The 19,326-nt window shown below is 31.7% G+C and overlaps 2 protein-coding genes across 2 annotated transcripts; both read left to right on the top strand.

The window, feature by feature from the left end:
• The first annotated feature begins 6,962 nt into the window (after positions 1-6,962).
• LOC114404385 (F-box/kelch-repeat protein At3g23880-like) lies at positions 6,963-13,745 on the top strand. The gene is made up of 5 exons (XM_028367364.1): positions 6,963-7,710; positions 7,819-7,820; positions 9,932-10,057; positions 13,422-13,547; positions 13,719-13,745. Exons 1-5 carry the CDS (start codon positions 6,963-6,965, stop codon positions 13,743-13,745), a joined length of 1,029 nt encoding a protein of 342 aa, XP_028223165.1.
• Positions 13,746-17,164: 3,419 nt separating this feature from the next.
• On the top strand, positions 17,165-17,758 carry LOC114404384 (F-box/kelch-repeat protein At3g23880-like). The gene has a single exon (XM_028367363.1). It carries the CDS (start codon positions 17,165-17,167, stop codon positions 17,756-17,758), a length of 594 nt encoding a protein of 197 aa, XP_028223164.1.
• Positions 17,759-19,326: the final 1,568 nt, after the last annotated feature.

Raw genomic sequence — 19,326 nt, 5'->3', positions numbered from 1 at the left:
CTAGAATCCTGCACAATTAAAGTATTCAACTGTTAAAAAAGAAGTTTTAGCAATTTTTTTGTGCATTTCCAAATTTCAATCTGATTTATTAAATCAAAAATTTTTAGTAAGAGTTGACTGCAAATCAGCTAAAGATATTTTACAGAAGGATGTATAAAACCTTGCCTCAAAACAGATTTTTGCAAGATGAAAATTTCCGATGCCTCCTAAGGTGTCTAGTTCCTCCGGCAGAGGAGGAAGATCCAATACAAAAGGTAAAGAAGTTCTACTGGCTCTACCAGAGCCAATAACCAAAAAGGCAACTACAACATCTTCTGGGTCACCTACCCAAACTGGGTCATCGACCCAGAAAGGAAAACTTGAAGGGTCATTGACCCAGACAACTACCATCAAATCTGAGTCATCAACTCAGGAATCTCCAAAACCAACAACAAGCAAACAGACTGTGGCTGACTATGCCTGGTCAATACAAACTCTCTTGGCCTTAGAAGATATAGGCCTCACCAAAATACCAAAATTAGCAAAAAAGACCTGGGCAGAAATGGCCTCAGAATCAGACGATGATTCTGAAACAGATCTACAAAAACAAATCCAAAAAGCCAAACAGACCAAAATCGTCTGTAACCAAAAACCAAGCCAATCATTGACTAAACAAGAATCAACACCACAACCCGGTAACAGTTACATTTCAAAAAACAAATTTTTCAATGTTTTACAAATGGAACCAGAATACTGGGACAAGAATCCTTTCAAAGCAACCGCCAAAGCATTCCCCCCGGGATTCCATTACAAGCCAATAGCCACAAACAAAACCCGCAAATTCTACGAATTCATCCTAATAGATACAAACTCAGTATCTATTAAACACTTCAAAGACCCCAAAGATCCAAATCTAAATACCCATTCCACAATCCAAATCTTGAAGGTGATGCAGCCACGGCATTATGGCTCAAACTTAAACCAACCCAAAAAATTCTCTGCACCATTTGACCCTGCAGGATATAATTATTGGGATTACATTGACGCCTGGACCAATGTGTTCTGGCATCAAAATAGTCAATTCAAGCATTCATGGCTGATTTACTTCAAAAATAATACTGCATATAATTTTCCAAATTGGTTCCTCCAATGGTGGAACTACTTCGGACCAATTCCACAAATATTTCCAGAAGAAGTCCAACAGGGATTCGAACAATTCAACAAGCTCTATAATAGCACGGAATCACGTATTCCGGCAGACTTAAAGTACTTTTCCAGTTTTGCCTTGTCATGGATCTTTTCATGGCAATACAGATACGGAAAAACTGAAAACAACAAGCAATATCCACCGTTACAGAGACACGCCTTTGTAAAATGGTGGTCACAATTCGATACTTCAAAGGCTGCTCCAGATCAAGTCAAGAACTGGTTCCAGAGCAATCCTGAGTTCCTTAAACCTGCTGATCCAGAGACATCTTTGTTTCTAAATCAGAAGTCGCAACTGGCAGCATTCTTAGCAAGCTCAAAATCTAAAGAGAGTCTTGCTCAGAATCTCAAAGAAGTTCTTCAACTACTTCAACAGGAAGTGGAAGAAGAACCTTCCAAGAAGGAAGCTGAATCATCCGAGACTAATGATGACCAAGAAGATGATCCATTCTACCAGAATGAAGATGACTGTTTTGGTATATCATTGGACGACGATTAATTAGTTGTAGTAATCATGAATTATTGTAACTAATTTAAATAATGTAATTTGTAAAAGTTTTGTAACAGTTCCGGTAAACATTACCGTTACTGTAGAAACAGTAAAAATTGGGTCTATTTAAAGGAGTCCTCGTCCCCTTTGTGAGGCACCCTTTCAGATAGTCCCAGAATCAGGTTTTTAGAGAGAGAAGCTCTGCCTAGGGAAAAACTCTTTGTAAGCTTTTCTTTCAGTTTTAATAAATCTCAAGTTCTATTTTTCATATCTCCCTTCTCCCCTCACCGATCCTGTGCGGCTCTACCGCCGCTTCGGTTTCTTTGTTTTCAAAAACCTGGGTTTGTAAGCCGTTTCGGTGTGCCCTTGATATCTGCTTTACAATTTTATAATTCTTATTTTTTTATTATCATACTGCATTCTTACTTCCTATCTGTCCGTTTGATCTTATTCCGCTGATCTCTGGTATATATATATATATATATATATATATATATATATATATAAAGTAGATGTGCGGACATTTTTGTAAAATCAACTTTCCTTCCCTTTTTTAGTCTCTATTTTAGTAAAATTGCATCTCATATTTAAATATATGTGCTAATTAATGACATTTAAAAATTTGTTCTCTCTTTTCACGGCTGTTTACTTTTAATCCAATTTATACGTACGTTTCAAAATAGTTGTTAATCACTCGTATTCATGTCCTTGGAGTTACTTCTCTTAGTTGAAAGCTACTGGGCGGTTTTAACCTATCAACTTTTGAGCTTTGTTTCTGTGTAAAGGTGTAAAGGTGTGGAGAAGGGAAAGCATATCTCTTGGATCAAATGGAAAAAAAAATTGTCTTGAGAAAGAGAAGGGAGGACTAGGAGTAAAGGATGTTGCAATGTTCATGGAATTGCTTGCGAAATGAAAATGAGGAAAATAATTAAGGATTATGGTAGTCATGGTTTTAAATAGCGGAGAACAGCCGTACTTGTGGCCATATCAATCGCATTTTTTTCGCAATGTAAAGGTTTTCTGGCAGACCTAAACCTCAATTTAAAACCATGACGGGATTCTTTGGTGCAATGTTTTTAAATCAAAGTATGGGGGCTGAAGGGGATTGGGAAATTCAGATGTTGTGAAGAAAGCCTCCCTTTGGTGGAGAGATTTGGCAAAAGTATGAGGTGGCGAGGATCCAACTTTCAAACGTAGAATATTGGAGGCTAGGGAGTTGTAGGGATGCTAAATTCTGGCTGGACAACCGGAATGGTGATACAGTTTTTGGGCTTTGGCTGACAAGTATAGCAGGTTATTCACAAATTCTTGTAATCCGAATGCCCTGGTGGCTGAAATGGGATATTAGGTAAATAATTGGTGTCACATATGCTTTTTCTCTGTGAGTTGTCTGATTCAGTTGGGAGAAAATGTTACTATTGGATGGGGCTGCAGGTACCCTCCCAAAAAAACAATGTTATTTTTAGAGGGGCCAATGGGAATTGGGAAGCTGTGTTGTGTGGCCGCATTGGATCTGGCAAAACATAGAGCTTGGGCATGGATTAATGCGAAAGGGAATGGAAGAAAATTCTCTTATTGTGAATGGGAGATGAATCCCAGGGCTTGTTTGAATTGTTTAACGTTATGATTGTTTCGATCTCTTTGTGAAGGAAAGGAGATCGATTGATATGATGATACAGGACTTACGTGAATGTTGAAGGAGTTGGTAAGGGTTGGCTTTTTTGTATAGCTTGCTTATTTGCTTTACACTTAGAAATATACGCACGAAGGGTCAACAGCAGATGATGGTTGGGTTTCATGGTTAAACTGTATTTGTGATGCTGGTATAGATACACAGAAACCGTGTGAGTCCATTATTCCTTGTTGGTGCACGACCTTGTATTTATGTTGTTATTCCTTATACAAGCTTCTTTATATATATATATATATATATATATATATATATATATATATATATATATATATATATATATATTCCTTTGGCGGATCAAAATAAATAAAAAATATTTTGAGCCTTGTGGACGAGATTCTAGAGGGTAATTTGAAGAAAAAGATCATTGTAAACAGGTGTAGCATTTGTTGCTAGAGAAATGATTATTTGGACTCACCAGGTTCACTAGAGCAGACTTGGCTTTAACTTTTTCAGACAGCTTCAAATTAATTCCATTTTTCATTATCAAATTGATATGAAGCACATGATCAAATCTTTCACAGTTTTTATTATAGTACAGAGATTAGCTTCACATGAATGGATGTTCTTTTTAATATAACCAATGATTTTTATTAGATATATGTTTCAAAGTTTTAATTAAAAAAATCAACATGTCATTATTTATTAGAAGAATCTGATGACAAAATTGTGAGAAACTTATCTGATTTTTCTTCGTTTTCTTAACCCAAATCGACAAAAAATGTTAAGTGTGTGCTTTTTTTCTGCTTTTGCTATGGCTTTCCTAGTAGGTAGGCATTTATATAAGGATTTATTGCACGAAGTTTGTTAAGAAATCTGCCTTGTTTTTAGCTCTGCATCTTACGCCTGATTTATTTCCAATTTTATTACAGCTTTTATTAAAAGATTAACTAAATTTATCTCTCTAGTTATATTCACTGTTCAGGAAGATGTGTTGAGAAGTACATAATTTTGATTTAGAGTGTGTTGTCACTTCGCTGAAAGCCACAGAAACATGTAATCAGAGAAACAATCACGGTCGCTAAAAGAAAAGTGTAGGATTTCAAGTTAGGAACCAGAGTTGTTAAATTATAGAGCAATGCATGAGGTGTTAAAAGGAAAGTGTAGGATTCAAAGTTAGGAACCTGAGGTGTTAAATTGTAACGTATTGTATTAAATACGTTTGAAAATAAGTGTGAAGTCATAGGTATTGTATAATTCATGTGCAGTGGCTGCATGTAAAAGTTTTAGGGATTGGACTTGAATAAGAAAAATGAGACCCTAATGGATTCTCAGAGTCTAGGCCTTGAGGGTAAATACACTCGGTTTGAGTGCTCCTTTAAATCTATGTTGATCTCATATGGTTAGAGCATTCACACTAAACAGAATAACCCTAATTAATCACCTTATGATTTCTTTTAATAAGAGTGACCTGCTTACCCATTGTGTGGTGTATTTTATTATGTACTCCTAGGTGCCCTAGTGTTATTTTTCACTGACAAGATACCACATTCAATATAGGATTGAGTCTTAGTATATATGTTGCATAACGTCTGTGTAATGATCATTGTGACTTGCTACGTGATTGTGGGTAATGAATTGTGTGTGAGAGATGTTGTGTTGTACTTGAGATGTTTTGTTATGAACATGTGATTAATGTGAAGGTATAGAATATGATTTTGTGATTAAATCCTTAGGACAAGTGATGTTACACAATGATTGATAAAATGATGTGAATTATGTTAAGTTAAGCTTGTGATATTTTTACTATATATGTGTGTGTCTTCGTTTATCTCTACCTGTTTAAAAATGTGATAATTCACTCCTCATGTGTTGTTTATGTTTGGATCATGTGATGATCTTAAACCTTGTGTTTGTGAGAGCAAATGGCTAGGTGAATTACTTTAAGAAACCTTGTGATGGAGGACTCCGAGACACAATATTTTGATAGGATGTAACATTGGAACAAGAGTTTTTATTTTAATTGCATGACGTATCAAACATGTCATTTTACTTTATTTGATAAACTTGAACAGTCTTGTTTTAAGTCATAAATATTTCTAAGAAATTTTATTTGGTAACAGTGAAGCGAATGTGAGCATTACCCACGTCGACTGATTTACGATTTTATTGAATAAAATTGATTTAATTAGATTCCGCATTTTATATATGTTTTTTTTTCATTTATATGTATGTTGGAGTAGAAGGATGATTCTAAGTGGTACATTAACGATGGCAGTGAGTAGATTGACAATGTACTTATACTGCAAAATCAATTTTTATTAAAACCTCAAGTGGCATATAAGCATGGACTTGTGACTTTTTCAGAAATGGGGCTACTCATTACTCATTAAGAATGATTTTTTTTTTTTTTTTAGGTTAATGAAAAATTATTTCAAGTAAAAACTTTTACGCCCATATAGAATACCTATTGATCTCTTATGATAAATAGTTTTCTGATATCAACAGACGATAAAATTAAAATGAAGAAAAATTGTGCGGACAGAAATTAAATCAATTATTTTTACTAAAAAGGTTGAAAAGAAATGTAACACAGAAATGACAAAAACATTAATTTTAGGATCAAGCTGATTAATCACACTAGACAAAAAAGTTAGAATTAAAGTTGAAGTTTAATTTTTAAATATTATTAGTTTAAAAAAATTATATGATTAATTAATTAGATATTTTCTTAAATGAAATTTTTTAAAATAATTATGAATAATATGAGAGATCAAGTAATATCAAGAGTTACTTTTAAAAAGTTGGTTTTCATCTTCTCCCTTCATTTTCTTATATATAATCAAATGATTCTAAATTTCTAATGAATAACTCACTTTTCATCTTAACCCTTCATTGCGTATACAAACATAAAATTCATACATCAATAAAACTATTAAATTGCATCAAAAACTCAAATACATGCATTGCTTTTAAAACATTACAAATACTCACAACTGTATTATTACTAACTGTGAGAAACATATCCAATCTTTCTTCTCTTTCTTAACCCAAATGGACAAAAAATGTTATGTGTATTTAAATCAGGATTTATTGCACTAAATTTGTTAAGAAATTGTTTTTAGCTCCTGCATCTTTCGCCTAATTTATTTCCAATTATATTAGAGCAATTATTCAAAGATTAAATAAATTTATCTCTGAAATAAAATATATTCATTTATCGAAGGGTTAAACCCTAGAAACATTGGGACATATATATATGCACTGTTCACGAAGGTGCATGTCTTGATAGGTACAGAATTTGGATTCAGCGTGTTTCGGCGCTTCGCTGAAAGTCATAGAAACATGTGACCAGAGAAGAAACCATGGTCGTCACTCCTCTATAACGAAATCATCAAGGAAATCTTGTCACGTCTTCCCGTCAAACCTTTGATCAAATTCAAGTGTGTGTGCAAGGAATGGAACTCCTTGATTTCAGAACCCTATTTCATCAAATTGCACCTTAGCAAATCTGCTGCAAAGGACGATTTGGAACACCTTCAATTGATAAAAAATGTCTGCCTCGGATCCATCCCTGAAATCCACATGGAATCGTGTGATGTAAGTTCGATATTCCATTCCCTACAAATTGAAACGTTCTTGTTCAATTTCGCAAACATGTCAGGTTACCATCTGGTCGGTTCATGTAATGGGTTGCACTGTGGGGTTAGCGAAATACCAGAAGGATACTGTGTTTGTTTCTTGAACAAGGCGACAAGGGTGATATCCAGAGAATCGCCAATGCTGTCTTTTTCCCCGGGCATTGGTCGTAGAACAATGTTTGGGTTTGGCTATGATCCGTCAAGTGACAAATACAAGGTTGTAGCAATTGCGTTGACTATGCTCTCACTTGACGTATCTGAAAAGACTGAGAAGAAAGTTTATGGCGCGGGTGACAGTAGTTGGAAAAACCTTAAAGGTTTTCCTATTCTTTGGACTTTACCTAAAGTTGGTGGAGTGTATCTGAGTGGAACCCTTAATTGTGTTGTTATTATGGGAAAAGAAACCATTCATTCTGAAATCGTAATTATTTCTGTTGTCCTAGAGAAGGAGACTTGCATATCACTGTTTCTTCCCGACGATTTTTGCATTTTTGATACAAATATTGGAGTTTTTAGAGACTCGCTGTGCGTTTGGCAAGATAGCAACACCCATATTGGCTTGTGGCAGATGAGGAAGTTTGGAGATGACAAGTCTTGGATTCAATTAATAAATTTTAGTTATTTACATCTTAATATTCGTCCTTATGAAGAAAAATCCATGATTTTACCATTGTGCATGTCTAACAACGGAGACTTCTTCATGCTGAAATTCACTAGAAATGCTGATGATGAATACCAAACAATTCTGTATAACCAGGGGGATGGTAAGTCTCAAGTTTCTGTCGTTCCCTCAGATAGTTTCAGAACGTTGTTATGGCGCAACCTCAAAATTTTTACCAAAAGTTTGGTCATACCTTATTGAAATTCTACAGATGTAAGTTCTTGATTACCCTATTTAATTGGCATCATCTAATTTTTGTCTTTTCAATTATATAATGATGATCTCGAACACTTTGTCAGATGTTTAATACTTTCACTTAATTATGTGAGATCTAATCTATATCATGTATTAACATATATTCTTCTCTTGGGTTGTGAATTACTACTAGAAATGTAGCATCTGGTAACCAATTTATTAGCATGTAAAGAAATATTGTGGATTCTAATAAAATGTCATTTGTTAACATTTATACAAATTGTTACTGTTGCCTGCTTCTCTTTTGTTATCACTACCATTATCAAATTAGTAAGCTGATATATCTGTGTTGGGCATCATATTACATTCTTAGATAAAATTAGATATAAATTTCATTTATAAGAAAATTTAAGAAAAGAAGTAATGAAACCACTGCATGTGAATTCAAGGATTCATTCATCAGTATCTCAATCTTAATCTGTGCTATCTTTGTCTGATCTCTCCGACCTATGCTCTCTCTCTCTGTCTTTCTTTGACATGTTTTCTCTCCCTCTCTTTCTCCAAATGCGAGCTTCATCAATCTCTGCGACACTAGATCTGAATATTTGTGCTATTTTTACTGTATGACTTTAGCTTTGAACGATTCAAACTATAATCACAGGTTTTATACTTTTTTATATATATGTCGGTTTCCATTTTGCATAGGCATTCGATCAAAGCAATCTTTTTTGTGATTTATTCTCGGTCATTCACCTCTTTCATTGCTTTGTAAGTTTTGAATCGTAATTACAGGATTTTAGTGAAATAGAAGTTAGATCATTCTACAGATCCTTTGTCATTTCATATTTCATTGATTCTTACTTCTACAAATTCATTCAACAGATCATTGGTCACAGGTTTTATACTTTCTGATATATATTTCTTGCATCGGCATGCTACATCTGTTAAACTTTGCTTAACCAACTTTCTAAGACTTTCAACTAACAAAGTTTTTTTTTGCAGGTACGGAGACAGAAAGAATGGTACATTACACTGTAGTATTTATGTCACTAGTTCTTTAAATTGGAATATCATCATTGAGAAACAGATACTGATGCGTTGTTGTAACTGTGACAATTATTAGCACTATGGCTAATATATTTCAGACATAATTGACTTTATATATAAGTTCAATTCAGTTATCAATTTATCAGGTTGCAACTGTTCCTTGGAAACGATACCTGGCTATAATACACATAGTCTAAACTCTTAACTGTTATAGCTGAATCCCTTAGATGCAATGTGATCTTGCTGGTCGAGTGCAACCTCGAGTTTCTTAGAGGTTGTATCAAAAACTGATACTTGACACAATGCCTCAATACCAATTAAGCTGAAATTCTCCACCGACTTTGCAGGTGGTTATACACATAGATGTATTCTTAACTCTTAAGTTTATTTAATTTTCTAATATATTAAATTTTTCTTAACTCATATTATAGACTAATTAGTATACTATCTTTTTTATTAGAGCAGTGCTACTAAATATATTGAAAAGATTGGAATTTATGTGACACCAGTACAACGCAATTATACACTAGCAACTTTCATAAAAGCATGCTGAACGAATTGGATTCAAGCTTATATATAAGAGTTTTCTAATAAATCTCATTTGCTAAAATGATGTAAATAATAATTTCTAGTATTTTAAATCATGATCCAGTTATAGAAGCAGTTACTAGAAGGTAGATCAGTTACAATTTTCACCGGTCAGGCAAATTTCCATTACATTTTGTGTGACTCCAATTGATATTGATTGTCCCTATGCTCGATCCTTGATCAGCTTACAGGTTATGACTCAAAACCTGATTTTAGTGGTCATACTCATATCATTATCATTACATGCTAAGTCCTCATGGTTCATGATGAAGTCTGTATATAAAAATACTACATGCATGTATGTGTACATTATGGAAAAATACTGCCAACACCTTATGTTGGGGGAAATGTCTTGAAAATTATGACCAGGCCTTGCTTAAAGGTAAGTTTAGCTTTGGAGTGTCGATCACAAATGTTAAATTGAAAATTTTAGTTATGTAAATTTGAGTCTAGTTTATCTATTCTGGATAAATGTACCAAGTTACTTGCTTCAGGGAATAGAAGAGAAGACTGCCAAGTTGAAAGGAAGTGAGAAGGCTCTAGTTGCACGGCATGAAGCTAGTCATGCTGTAGTAGGTACTGCAGTAGCGAACCTTCTTGCTGGACAGCCACATGTTGAGGTAAACCATGGAAAATGCTCTATTTTTGGCCATTAAATATGTCAATGCCATTGCAGATATGTGGATGATGCTTGGACCAAGTTACTTGTCTGCTTGAATTTTTGGATTTGTCACACTATTGAACTATAATTATTCTCAAATACTCTGATTGATGATTTGTAGTTCATACAGGCTCTGGTTATCAGACTCCTGGTTTAATGACTTGTGACCAAAATTGGTTAATTTCAGTTTTTATTTTTTTATTTTTAGGTGTGGACTTTGGAATATCTTATTTTAAAATTCATTTATCTTGTTTTATGGTGGGAAATTAAAGAAAAGTATAAATCTGTTATGTGTGATATTCAACGATAATAAAACAAGTGATAAATCAAATATTCTGTTCCATTTTGTAAATACACTAGTGCTTTATGGGTGTGCCTCTTGGCACTCCCACTAGTCCCGCTGCTCTAACAATTTTTTTAATCCTCAAAATACCCTTCAATGAATACTTGCTCCTTATTTCTTGTCTAACAAGTAATTGTTATATTTACGCTGATTCCTTATGATTAATAATAATGATTTGTTAATTTAAAAACCATTTTATTGTTTTTTAATTCCTAATTAACCTCACTTATGTATTTTTTTTCTCTTTTCATTTTTGTTTTCTTTCCTTTACTATATAAGACACACTAAATTCAGGTTTTCAATAATAAAAACTAAAGAATATATTCCTTCATGAAGGATAAGTTGAAGTTTCCCCCACAAGATTTCTTTAAAGAATATACTTATTGTATATATATACTTTTGAAGTGTGGTTCTACTGGTAGATAAGAAAATTAAAATTGTAGTAATTTGAAGGGCTAATCTTACTGTTTTGGAGGGTCTTGGTGCTCATTTAGAAGGTAACTGTACGTGCTGTATTTTGTATTTGGTGATTGGTGGAATGTATGTTTTGATTGCCAAAAAATTAATAGTGAATACTTGAAATTTTTAAAACTTAAATAAATGGTTAGTATCTATGTTTAGGAATAAGGCTTAACTATAAAATAGAAGGTCTTATATGTAGTATGTCATACTTATATACTGTTGCCACCAATATTTTCATAGTTTTCTTGTTAGCATGTCAATTTCTTTTGTTGTTATGTTCATTTTGTACTGTATTAATTAAATTCCTATGCGTGTAATGTATGGTATTCTTTTCCAAGGTTGGATTTTATACAAGAAAAGCCAGTAACTAAATGATGAATATCCTTAAGTTTGCATCATTTATTTTCCGCCTTCTTGCAAACTATGTCTAAATGAAATTAAAAGCTCTTTTTTCTTTCTATGCATTTATTACAATTCTTTCTCAATTATGACAAGTACATATATAATAATTTTGAATGATTTTTGTTCACCAATTTTTTGTGCATATAGTTAAAGTAAGATTTAAATTTTGATAATTGTTTTTATATTTACATGCAACGTAAGTTGATAAATTAAGCTTATATGTATATATATTTATTCGATGTTAATTTTTTTGTTTTTATAGAAATATTATCTATATTTGATATTAAGAAGTTCTGGTAAAGTAAAATAATTAAGATTAGCGTATCATCAGAAATTAAAATAATCCTCATATATAATTTAATTTAAAATTTCATTTGAATTTTTTAATATTATTGCATGGTATAATTAGGGAAAAAATGTGACTTTCTTTTAAGATTTTTTTCACCAAATCAATCATGAATTTAAAATTAATTTTATTGAGTAACAAAATATCATCATGTTGGGAAGAGAGACGATTTTTATCAAATATGATTTGTAAATTCTATAGTCAATTATGGTGAGTTTTTATTTGATAAAAAGATATTACTGTTGGTTTTTTTTTAAAAAAAATTCTAAGATTGTAATTAGAAAAATTATCTTAAATTCTATAGATTCTAAGTCGACTTTTGGAAAAACCATCTTAGGCAGGGTTTAGAGAAATTTGTAGGGGTCACCATGGAAGCTTTCTTGTGGGGTCTTATGATAATAAACTAGAGAAAGCTTTAAATTCTAAAATGAATCAAATCATTATTGTTCTAACTTTCATTTGTGAAATGTTGTCAAAATGTTAAACAACTAAGAAGCAAATTAAAGTTAGACTCAGACCTCAAATTTGCAAAAGAAAGATTCGAAAGAATTGAAAGTTTTGAAGAGGCAATATGCGGCCCTACCAAAACAAGAAAAATTTAGCATTTACCAGCAGTAATTGTTATTAGCTTTTGTTTATTTGATTTGGGTAATATAGATAGGTACTAGGGTAAGCAGGATTTTATTACAAAAGATATATCTATTGAAGTTTTATTTATTTTTCTTTAAATAATTTAATTTATATAAAATAATTACGCATCATCTTTCTTGTTTTTCGTACTTTAGAATTTCATACCGTGTAGCAGTATTGTTATGAGAAAACATATTAACATCTGAATTGTTAAACATTAAAAACATGTACACATGTATGAACTTTCTGCGTGAAAGTATATTGATATTTGAATTGCTAAGATATACCTTAGATGCAATGTGATCTTGCTGGTCGAGTGCAACCTCGAGTTTCTTAGAGGTTGTATCAAAAACTGATACTTGACACAATGCCTCAATACCAATTAAGCTGAAATTCTCCGCCGACTTTGCAGGTGGTTATACACATAGATGGATTCTTAACTCTTAAGTTTATTTAATTTTCTAATATATTAAATTTTTCTTAACTCGTATTATAGACTAATTAGTATACTATCTTTTTTATTAGAGCAGTGCTACTAAATATATTGAAAAGATTGGAATTTATGTGACACATGTACAACGCAATTATACACTAGCAACTTTCATAAAAGCATGCTGAACGAATTGGATTCAAGCCTATATATAACAAGTTTTCTAATAAATCTCATTTGCTAAAATGATGTAAATAATAATTTCTAGTATTTTAAATCATGATCCAGTTATAGAAGCAGTTACTAGAAGGTAGATCAGTTACAATTTTCACCGGTCGGGCAAATTTCCATTACATTTTGCAGATGATATTGATTGTCCCTATGCTCGATCCTTGATCAGCTTACAGGTTATGACTCAAAACCTGATTTTAGTGGTCATACTCATATCATTATCATTACATGCTAAGTCCTCATGGTTCATGATGAAGTCTGTATATAAAAATACTACATGCATGTATGTGTACATTATGGAAAAATACTGCCAACACCTTATGTTGGGGGAAATGTCTTGAAAATTATGACCAGGCCTTGCTAAAAGGTAGGTGTAGCTTTGGAGTGTCGATCACAAATGTTAAATTGAAAATTTTAGTTATGTAAATTTGAGTCTAGTTTATCTATTCTGGATAAATGTACCAAGTTACTTGCTTCAGGGAATAGAAGAGAAGACTACCAAGTTGAAAGGAAGTGAGAAGGCTCTAGTTGCACGGCATGAAGCTAGTCATGCTGTAGTAGGTACTGCAGTAGCAAACCTTCTTGCTGGACAGCCACATGTTGAGGTAAACCATGGAAAATGCTCTATTTTTTGCCATTGAATATGTCAATGCCATTGCAGATATGTGGATGATGCTTGGACCAAGTTACTTGTCTGCTTGAATTTTTGGATTTGTCACACTATTGAACTATAATTATTCTCAAATACTCTGATTGATGATTTGTTGTTCATACAGGCTCTGGTTATCAGACTCCTGGTTTAATGACTTGTGACCAAAATTGGTTAATTTCAGTTTTTATTTTTTTATTTTTAGGTGTGGACTTTGGAATATCTTATTTTAGAATTCATTTATCTTGTTTTATGGTGGGAAATTAAAGAAAAGTATAAATCTGTTATGTGTGATATTCAACGATAATAAAACAAGTAATAAATCAAATATTTTGTTCCATTTTGTAAATACACTAGTGCTTTATGGGTGTGCCTCTTGGCACTCCCACTAGTCCCGCTGCTCTAACAATTTTTTATCCTCAAAATACCCTTCAATGAATACTTGTTCCTTATTTCTTGTCTAACAAGTAATTGTTATATTTACGTTGATTCCTTATGATTAAAAATAATGATTTGTTAATTTAAAAACCATTTTATTGTTTTTTAATTCCTAATTAACCTCACTTATGTGATTTTTTTTTCTCTTTTCATTTTTTTCTTTACTTTACTATATAAGACACACTAAATTCAGGTTTTCAATAATAAAAACTGAAGAATATATTCCTTCATGATGGATAAGTTGAAGTTTCCTCCACAAGATTCCTTTAAAGAATATACTTATTGTATATATATATACTTTTGAAGTGTGGTTCTACTGGTAGATAAGAAAATTAAAATTGTATTAATTTGAAAGGCTAATCTTACTGTTTTGGAGGGTCTTGGTGCTCATTTAGAAGGTAACTGTACGTGTCGTATTTTATATTTGGTGATTGGTGGAATGTATGTGTTGATTGCCAAAAAATTTATAGTGAATACTTGCAATTTTTAAAACATAAATAAATGGTTAGTATCTATGTTTAGGGATAAGGCTTAACTATAAAATAGAAGGTCTTATATGTAGTATGTCATACTTATATACTGTTGCCACCAATATTTTCATAGTTTTCTTGTTAGCATGTCAATTTCTTTTGTTGTTATGTTCATTTTGTACTGTATTAATTAAATTCCTATGCGTGTAATGTATGGTATTCTTTTCCAAGGTTGGATTTTATACAAGAAAAGCGAGTAACTAAAATGATGAATATCCTTAAGTTTGCATCATTTATTTTCCGCCTTCTTGCAAACTATGTCTAAATGAAATTAAAAGCTCTTTTTTCTTTCTATGCATTTATTACAATTCTTTCTCAATTATGACAAGTACATATATAATAATTTTGAATGATTTTTGTTCACCAATTTTTTGTGCATATAGTTAAAGTAAGATTTAAATTCTGATAATTGTTTTTATATTTACATGCAACGTAAGTTGATAAATTAAGCTTATATGTATATATATTTATTCGATGTTAATTTTTTTTGTTTTTATAGAAATATTATCTATATTTGATATTAAGTAGTTCTGGTAAAGTAAAATAATTAAGATTAGCGTATCGTCAGAAATTAAAACAATCATCATATATAATTTAATTTAAAATTTCATTTGAATTTTTTAATATTATTGCATGGTTTAATTAGGGAAAAAAAGTGACTTTCTTTTAAGTTTTAAGATTTTTTTCACCAAATAAATCATGAATTTAAAATTAATTTTATTGAGTAATAAAATATCATCATGTTGGGAAGAGAGACGATTTTTATCAAATATGATTTGTAAATTCTATAGTCAATTATGGTGAGTTTTTATTTGATAAAAAAATATTACTGTAGGTTTTTTTAAATTCTAAGATTGTAATTAGAAAATTATATTAAATTCTATAGATTCCAAGTCGACTTTTGGAAAAACCATCTTAGGCAGGGTTTAGAGAAATTTGTAGGGGTCACCATGGAAGCTTTCTTGTGGGGTCTTATGATAATAAACTAGAGAAAGCTTTAAATTCTAAAATGAATCAAATCATTATTGTTCTAACTTTCATTTGTGAAATGTTGTCAAAATGTTAAACAACTAAGAAGCAAATTAAAGTTAGACTCAGACCTCAAATTTGCAAAAGAAAGATTCGAAAGAATTGAAAGTTTTGAAGAGGCAATATGCGGCCCTACCAAAACAAGAAAAATTTAGCATTTACCAGCAGTAATTGTTATTAGCTTTTGTTTATTTGATTTGGGTAATATAGATAGGTACAAGGGTAAGCAGGATTTTATTACAAAAGATTTATCTATTGAAGTTTTATTTATTTTTCTATAAATAATTTAATTTATATAAAATAATTACGCATCATCTTTCTTGTTTTTCGTACTTTAGAATTTCATACAGTGTAGCAGTATTGTTATGAGAAAACATATTAACATCTGAATTGTTAAACATTAAAAACATGTACACATGTATGAACTTTTTGCGTGAAAGTATATTGATATTTGAATTGCTAAGATATATATATATATATATATATATATATATATATATATATATATATATATTTCATTTTAATTGTCGAACCTTTCTCTAGTTTATTATCATAATAATTTTAATATGAAAAGTTTTCCCTATACTCTGTCTCTTCTCGCCTAACTAAAGATTTATTGAAGATTTTTTTATCAGCAAATTTAAATTCTTGTTTCTATTTTTTTCATTCCAATTAAATTTGGAGAGCATTTTATTTATTATTTGTTTATAGTTTTTTTACTTCATTGGCATAATAGTTTAAAAACTTCATAATTTTTTTTTACTGAAAAATTTCTTATTGTAAAACTTTTATGTAATTTAGTAAAAAAATTGCAAAATTTCCTCACAGTTACACAATTTTTTCCATCTACTCTATTAATTCAATTTACAAAACTATTTTTACGTAGTAATTATAAAATATATTATATTCTTAAATTATTATATACTCAAATAATAGTTTTTAGTAATTATAAAAAAACATTATTCTTTAGTTATTAAAATGGATATGATATAAAATAAATATAATTATTTTCCCAAACTAAATACTATGCACAGCACAGGCCCATAAATAGTGAGAAACATATCTAACTTTTCTTTTTTCTTTTTCTTAAATATATCTCGTAAAATTTTAAAATATGTTGAAGAGTCTGATGACAAAAATTGTAAGAAACATATCTAATTTTTCTTATTTCTCTTAATCCAAATGGACAAAAAAATGTTATGTGTATTTAACTGAAGATTTATTCCACTAAATTTGTCCAGAAATCTGCATTGTTTTTATCTCCTGCATCTTTCGCCTGATTTATTTCCAAATTTATTACAGCTTTTATTAAAATATTAAATAAATTTATCTCTGAAATAAAATATATTCATTTATTGAAGGGTTAAACCCTAGCAACATTGGGACATATATATGTGGACTCTTCACTGAAAACCACAGAAACATGCGATCAGAGAAGAAACCACAGAAACATGCGATCAGAGAAGAAACCATGGTCGCCACTCCTCTGTGACGAACTCATCGAGGAAATCTTGTCTCGTCTTCCCGTGAAACCTTTGATCCATTCAAGTGTGTGTGCAAAGGATGGAACTCCCTGATGTCAGATCCCTATTTCATCAAATTGCACCTTAGTAAATCTGCTGCGAAGGACGATTTGGAACACCTTCAACTGATGAAAAATGTCTGCCTCGGATCCATCCCTGAAATCCACATGGAATCGTGTGATGTAAGTTCGTTATTCCATTCCCTACAAATTGAAACGTTCTTGTTCAATTTCGCAAACATGCCAGGCCACCATCTGGTCGGTTCATGTAATGGGTTGCACTGTGGGGTTAGCGAAATACCAGAAGGATACCGTGTTTGTTTCTGGAACAAGGCGACAAGGGTGATATCCAGAGAATCGCCAACGCTGTCTTTTTCCCCGGGCATTGGTCGTAGAACAATGTTTGTGTTTGGCTATGATCCGTCAAGTGACAAATACAAGGTTGTAGCAATTGCATTGACTATGCTCTCACTTGACGTATCTGAAAAGACTGAGATGAAAGTTCATGGCGCGGGTGACAGTAGTTGGAGAAACCTTAAAGGTTTTCCTGTTCTTGGGACTTTACCTAAAGTTGGTGGAGTGTATCTGAGTGGAACCCTTAATTGGGTTGTTATTAAGGAAAAGAAATCATTCATTCTGAAATCGTAATTATTTCTGTTCACCTGGAGAAGGAGACTTGCATATCACTGTTTCTTCCCGACGATTTTTGCTTTGTTGATACAAATATTGGAGTTTTTAGAGACTCGCTGTGCGTTTGGCAAGATAGCAACACCCATCTTGGCTTGTGGCAGATGAGGAAGTTTGGAGATGACAAGTCTAGGATTCAATTAATAAATTTTAGTTATTTACATCTTAATATTCGTCCTTTTGAAGTAAATCCATGATTTTACCATTGTGCATGTCTGACAATGGAGACTTCTTCATGCTGAAATTCACTAGAAATGCTGATGATGAATACCAAACAATTCTGTATAACCAGGGGGATGGTAAGTCTCAAGTTTCTGTCGTTCCCTCAGGTAGTTTCAGAACTTTGTTGTGGCGCAACCTCAAGATTTTTACCAAAAGTTTGGTCATACCTTATTGAAATTCTACAGATGTGAGTTCTTGATTACCCTTTTTAATTGGCATCATCTAATTTCTGTCTTTTCAATTATATAATGATAATCTCGAACGCTTTGGTCAGATGTTTAATTCTTTGTCACTTAATTATGTGAGATCTAATCTATATCATGTATTAACATATATTCTTCTCTTGGGTTGTGAATTACTACTAGAAATGTAGCATCTGGTAACCAAATTTATTTTATTAGCATGTTATAGAAATATTGTGGATTCTAATAAAATGTCATTTGTTAACATTTATACTACAAATTGTTACTGTTGCCTGCTTGTCTTTTGTTATCACTACCATTATCAAATTAGTAAGCTGATATATCTGTGTTGGGCATCATATTACATTCCTAGATAAAATTAGATAATAATTTCATTTATAATTAAATTTAAGAAAAGAAGTAATGAAACCACTGCATGTGAATTCAAGGATTCATTCATCAGCATCTCAATCTTAATCTGTGCTATCTTTGTCTGATCTCTCCAACCAATGCTCTCCCTCTCTGTCTTTCGTTGACATGTTTTCTCTCCCTCTCTCTCTCCAAATGCCAGCTTCATCAATTTCTGCAACACTAGATCTGAATATATATTAGTGCTTTTTTTTCTGTATGACTGTAGCTTTGAATGATTTCAACCTATAATCACAGGTTTTATACTTTTTGATATATACGTCGGTTTCCATTTTGCATAGGCTTCGGTCTAACCAATCTTTTTTGTGATTCATTCTCGGTCATTCACCTCTTTCATTGCTTTGCAAATTTTGAATCGTGATTACTGGAATTAAGTGAAATAGAAGTTAGATTCATTCTACAAATCCTTGGTCATTTCATATTTCATTGATTCTTAATTCTGCAATTTTATTGATTCATGATGCTACTTCAATTTTAATAATTTTATCAATGTTATGGTTGTTTTTGTCTTGCATCAGTATGCTACATTTTGTTATACTTTGCTTAACCAACGTTCTCAGACTTTCAATTAACATCCAAGTTTTTTTTTGCAGGTACGAGGACAGAACAAGAATGGTACATTAAACTGTAGTATTTATGTCATTAGTTCTTTAAATAAGTATATCATCATTGAGAATACATACTGATGTGTTGTTG

The sequence above is a fragment of the Glycine soja genome, unplaced genomic scaffold (assembly GCF_004193775.1).
Source record: "Glycine soja cultivar W05 unplaced genomic scaffold, ASM419377v2 tig00029744_1_pilon, whole genome shotgun sequence".
Lineage (NCBI taxonomy): Eukaryota > Viridiplantae > Streptophyta > Magnoliopsida > Fabales > Fabaceae > Glycine > Glycine soja.
This window is presented reverse-complemented; position numbering and strand designations above follow the sequence as displayed.

What these genes read in the sequence shown, in the direction of transcription:
- LOC114404385 (XM_028367364.1), top strand. Translation starts at nt 6,963, where the DNA reads ATGTCAGGTTACCATCTGGTCGGTTCATGTAATGGGTTGCACTGTGGG. An exon ending in CTGGACAGCCACATGTTGAG is followed by an intron (nt 10,058 to 13,421) that starts GTAAACCATGGA and finishes TACTTGCTTCAG; the next exon opens with GGAATAGAAGAGAAGACTAC. An exon ending in CTGGACAGCCACATGTTGAG is followed by an intron (nt 13,548 to 13,718) that starts GTAAACCATGGA and finishes TTGTTCATACAG; the next exon opens with GCTCTGGTTATCAGACTCCT.
- LOC114404384 (XM_028367363.1), top strand. Translation starts at nt 17,165, where the DNA reads ATGTCAGATCCCTATTTCATCAAATTGCACCTTAGTAAATCTGCTGCG.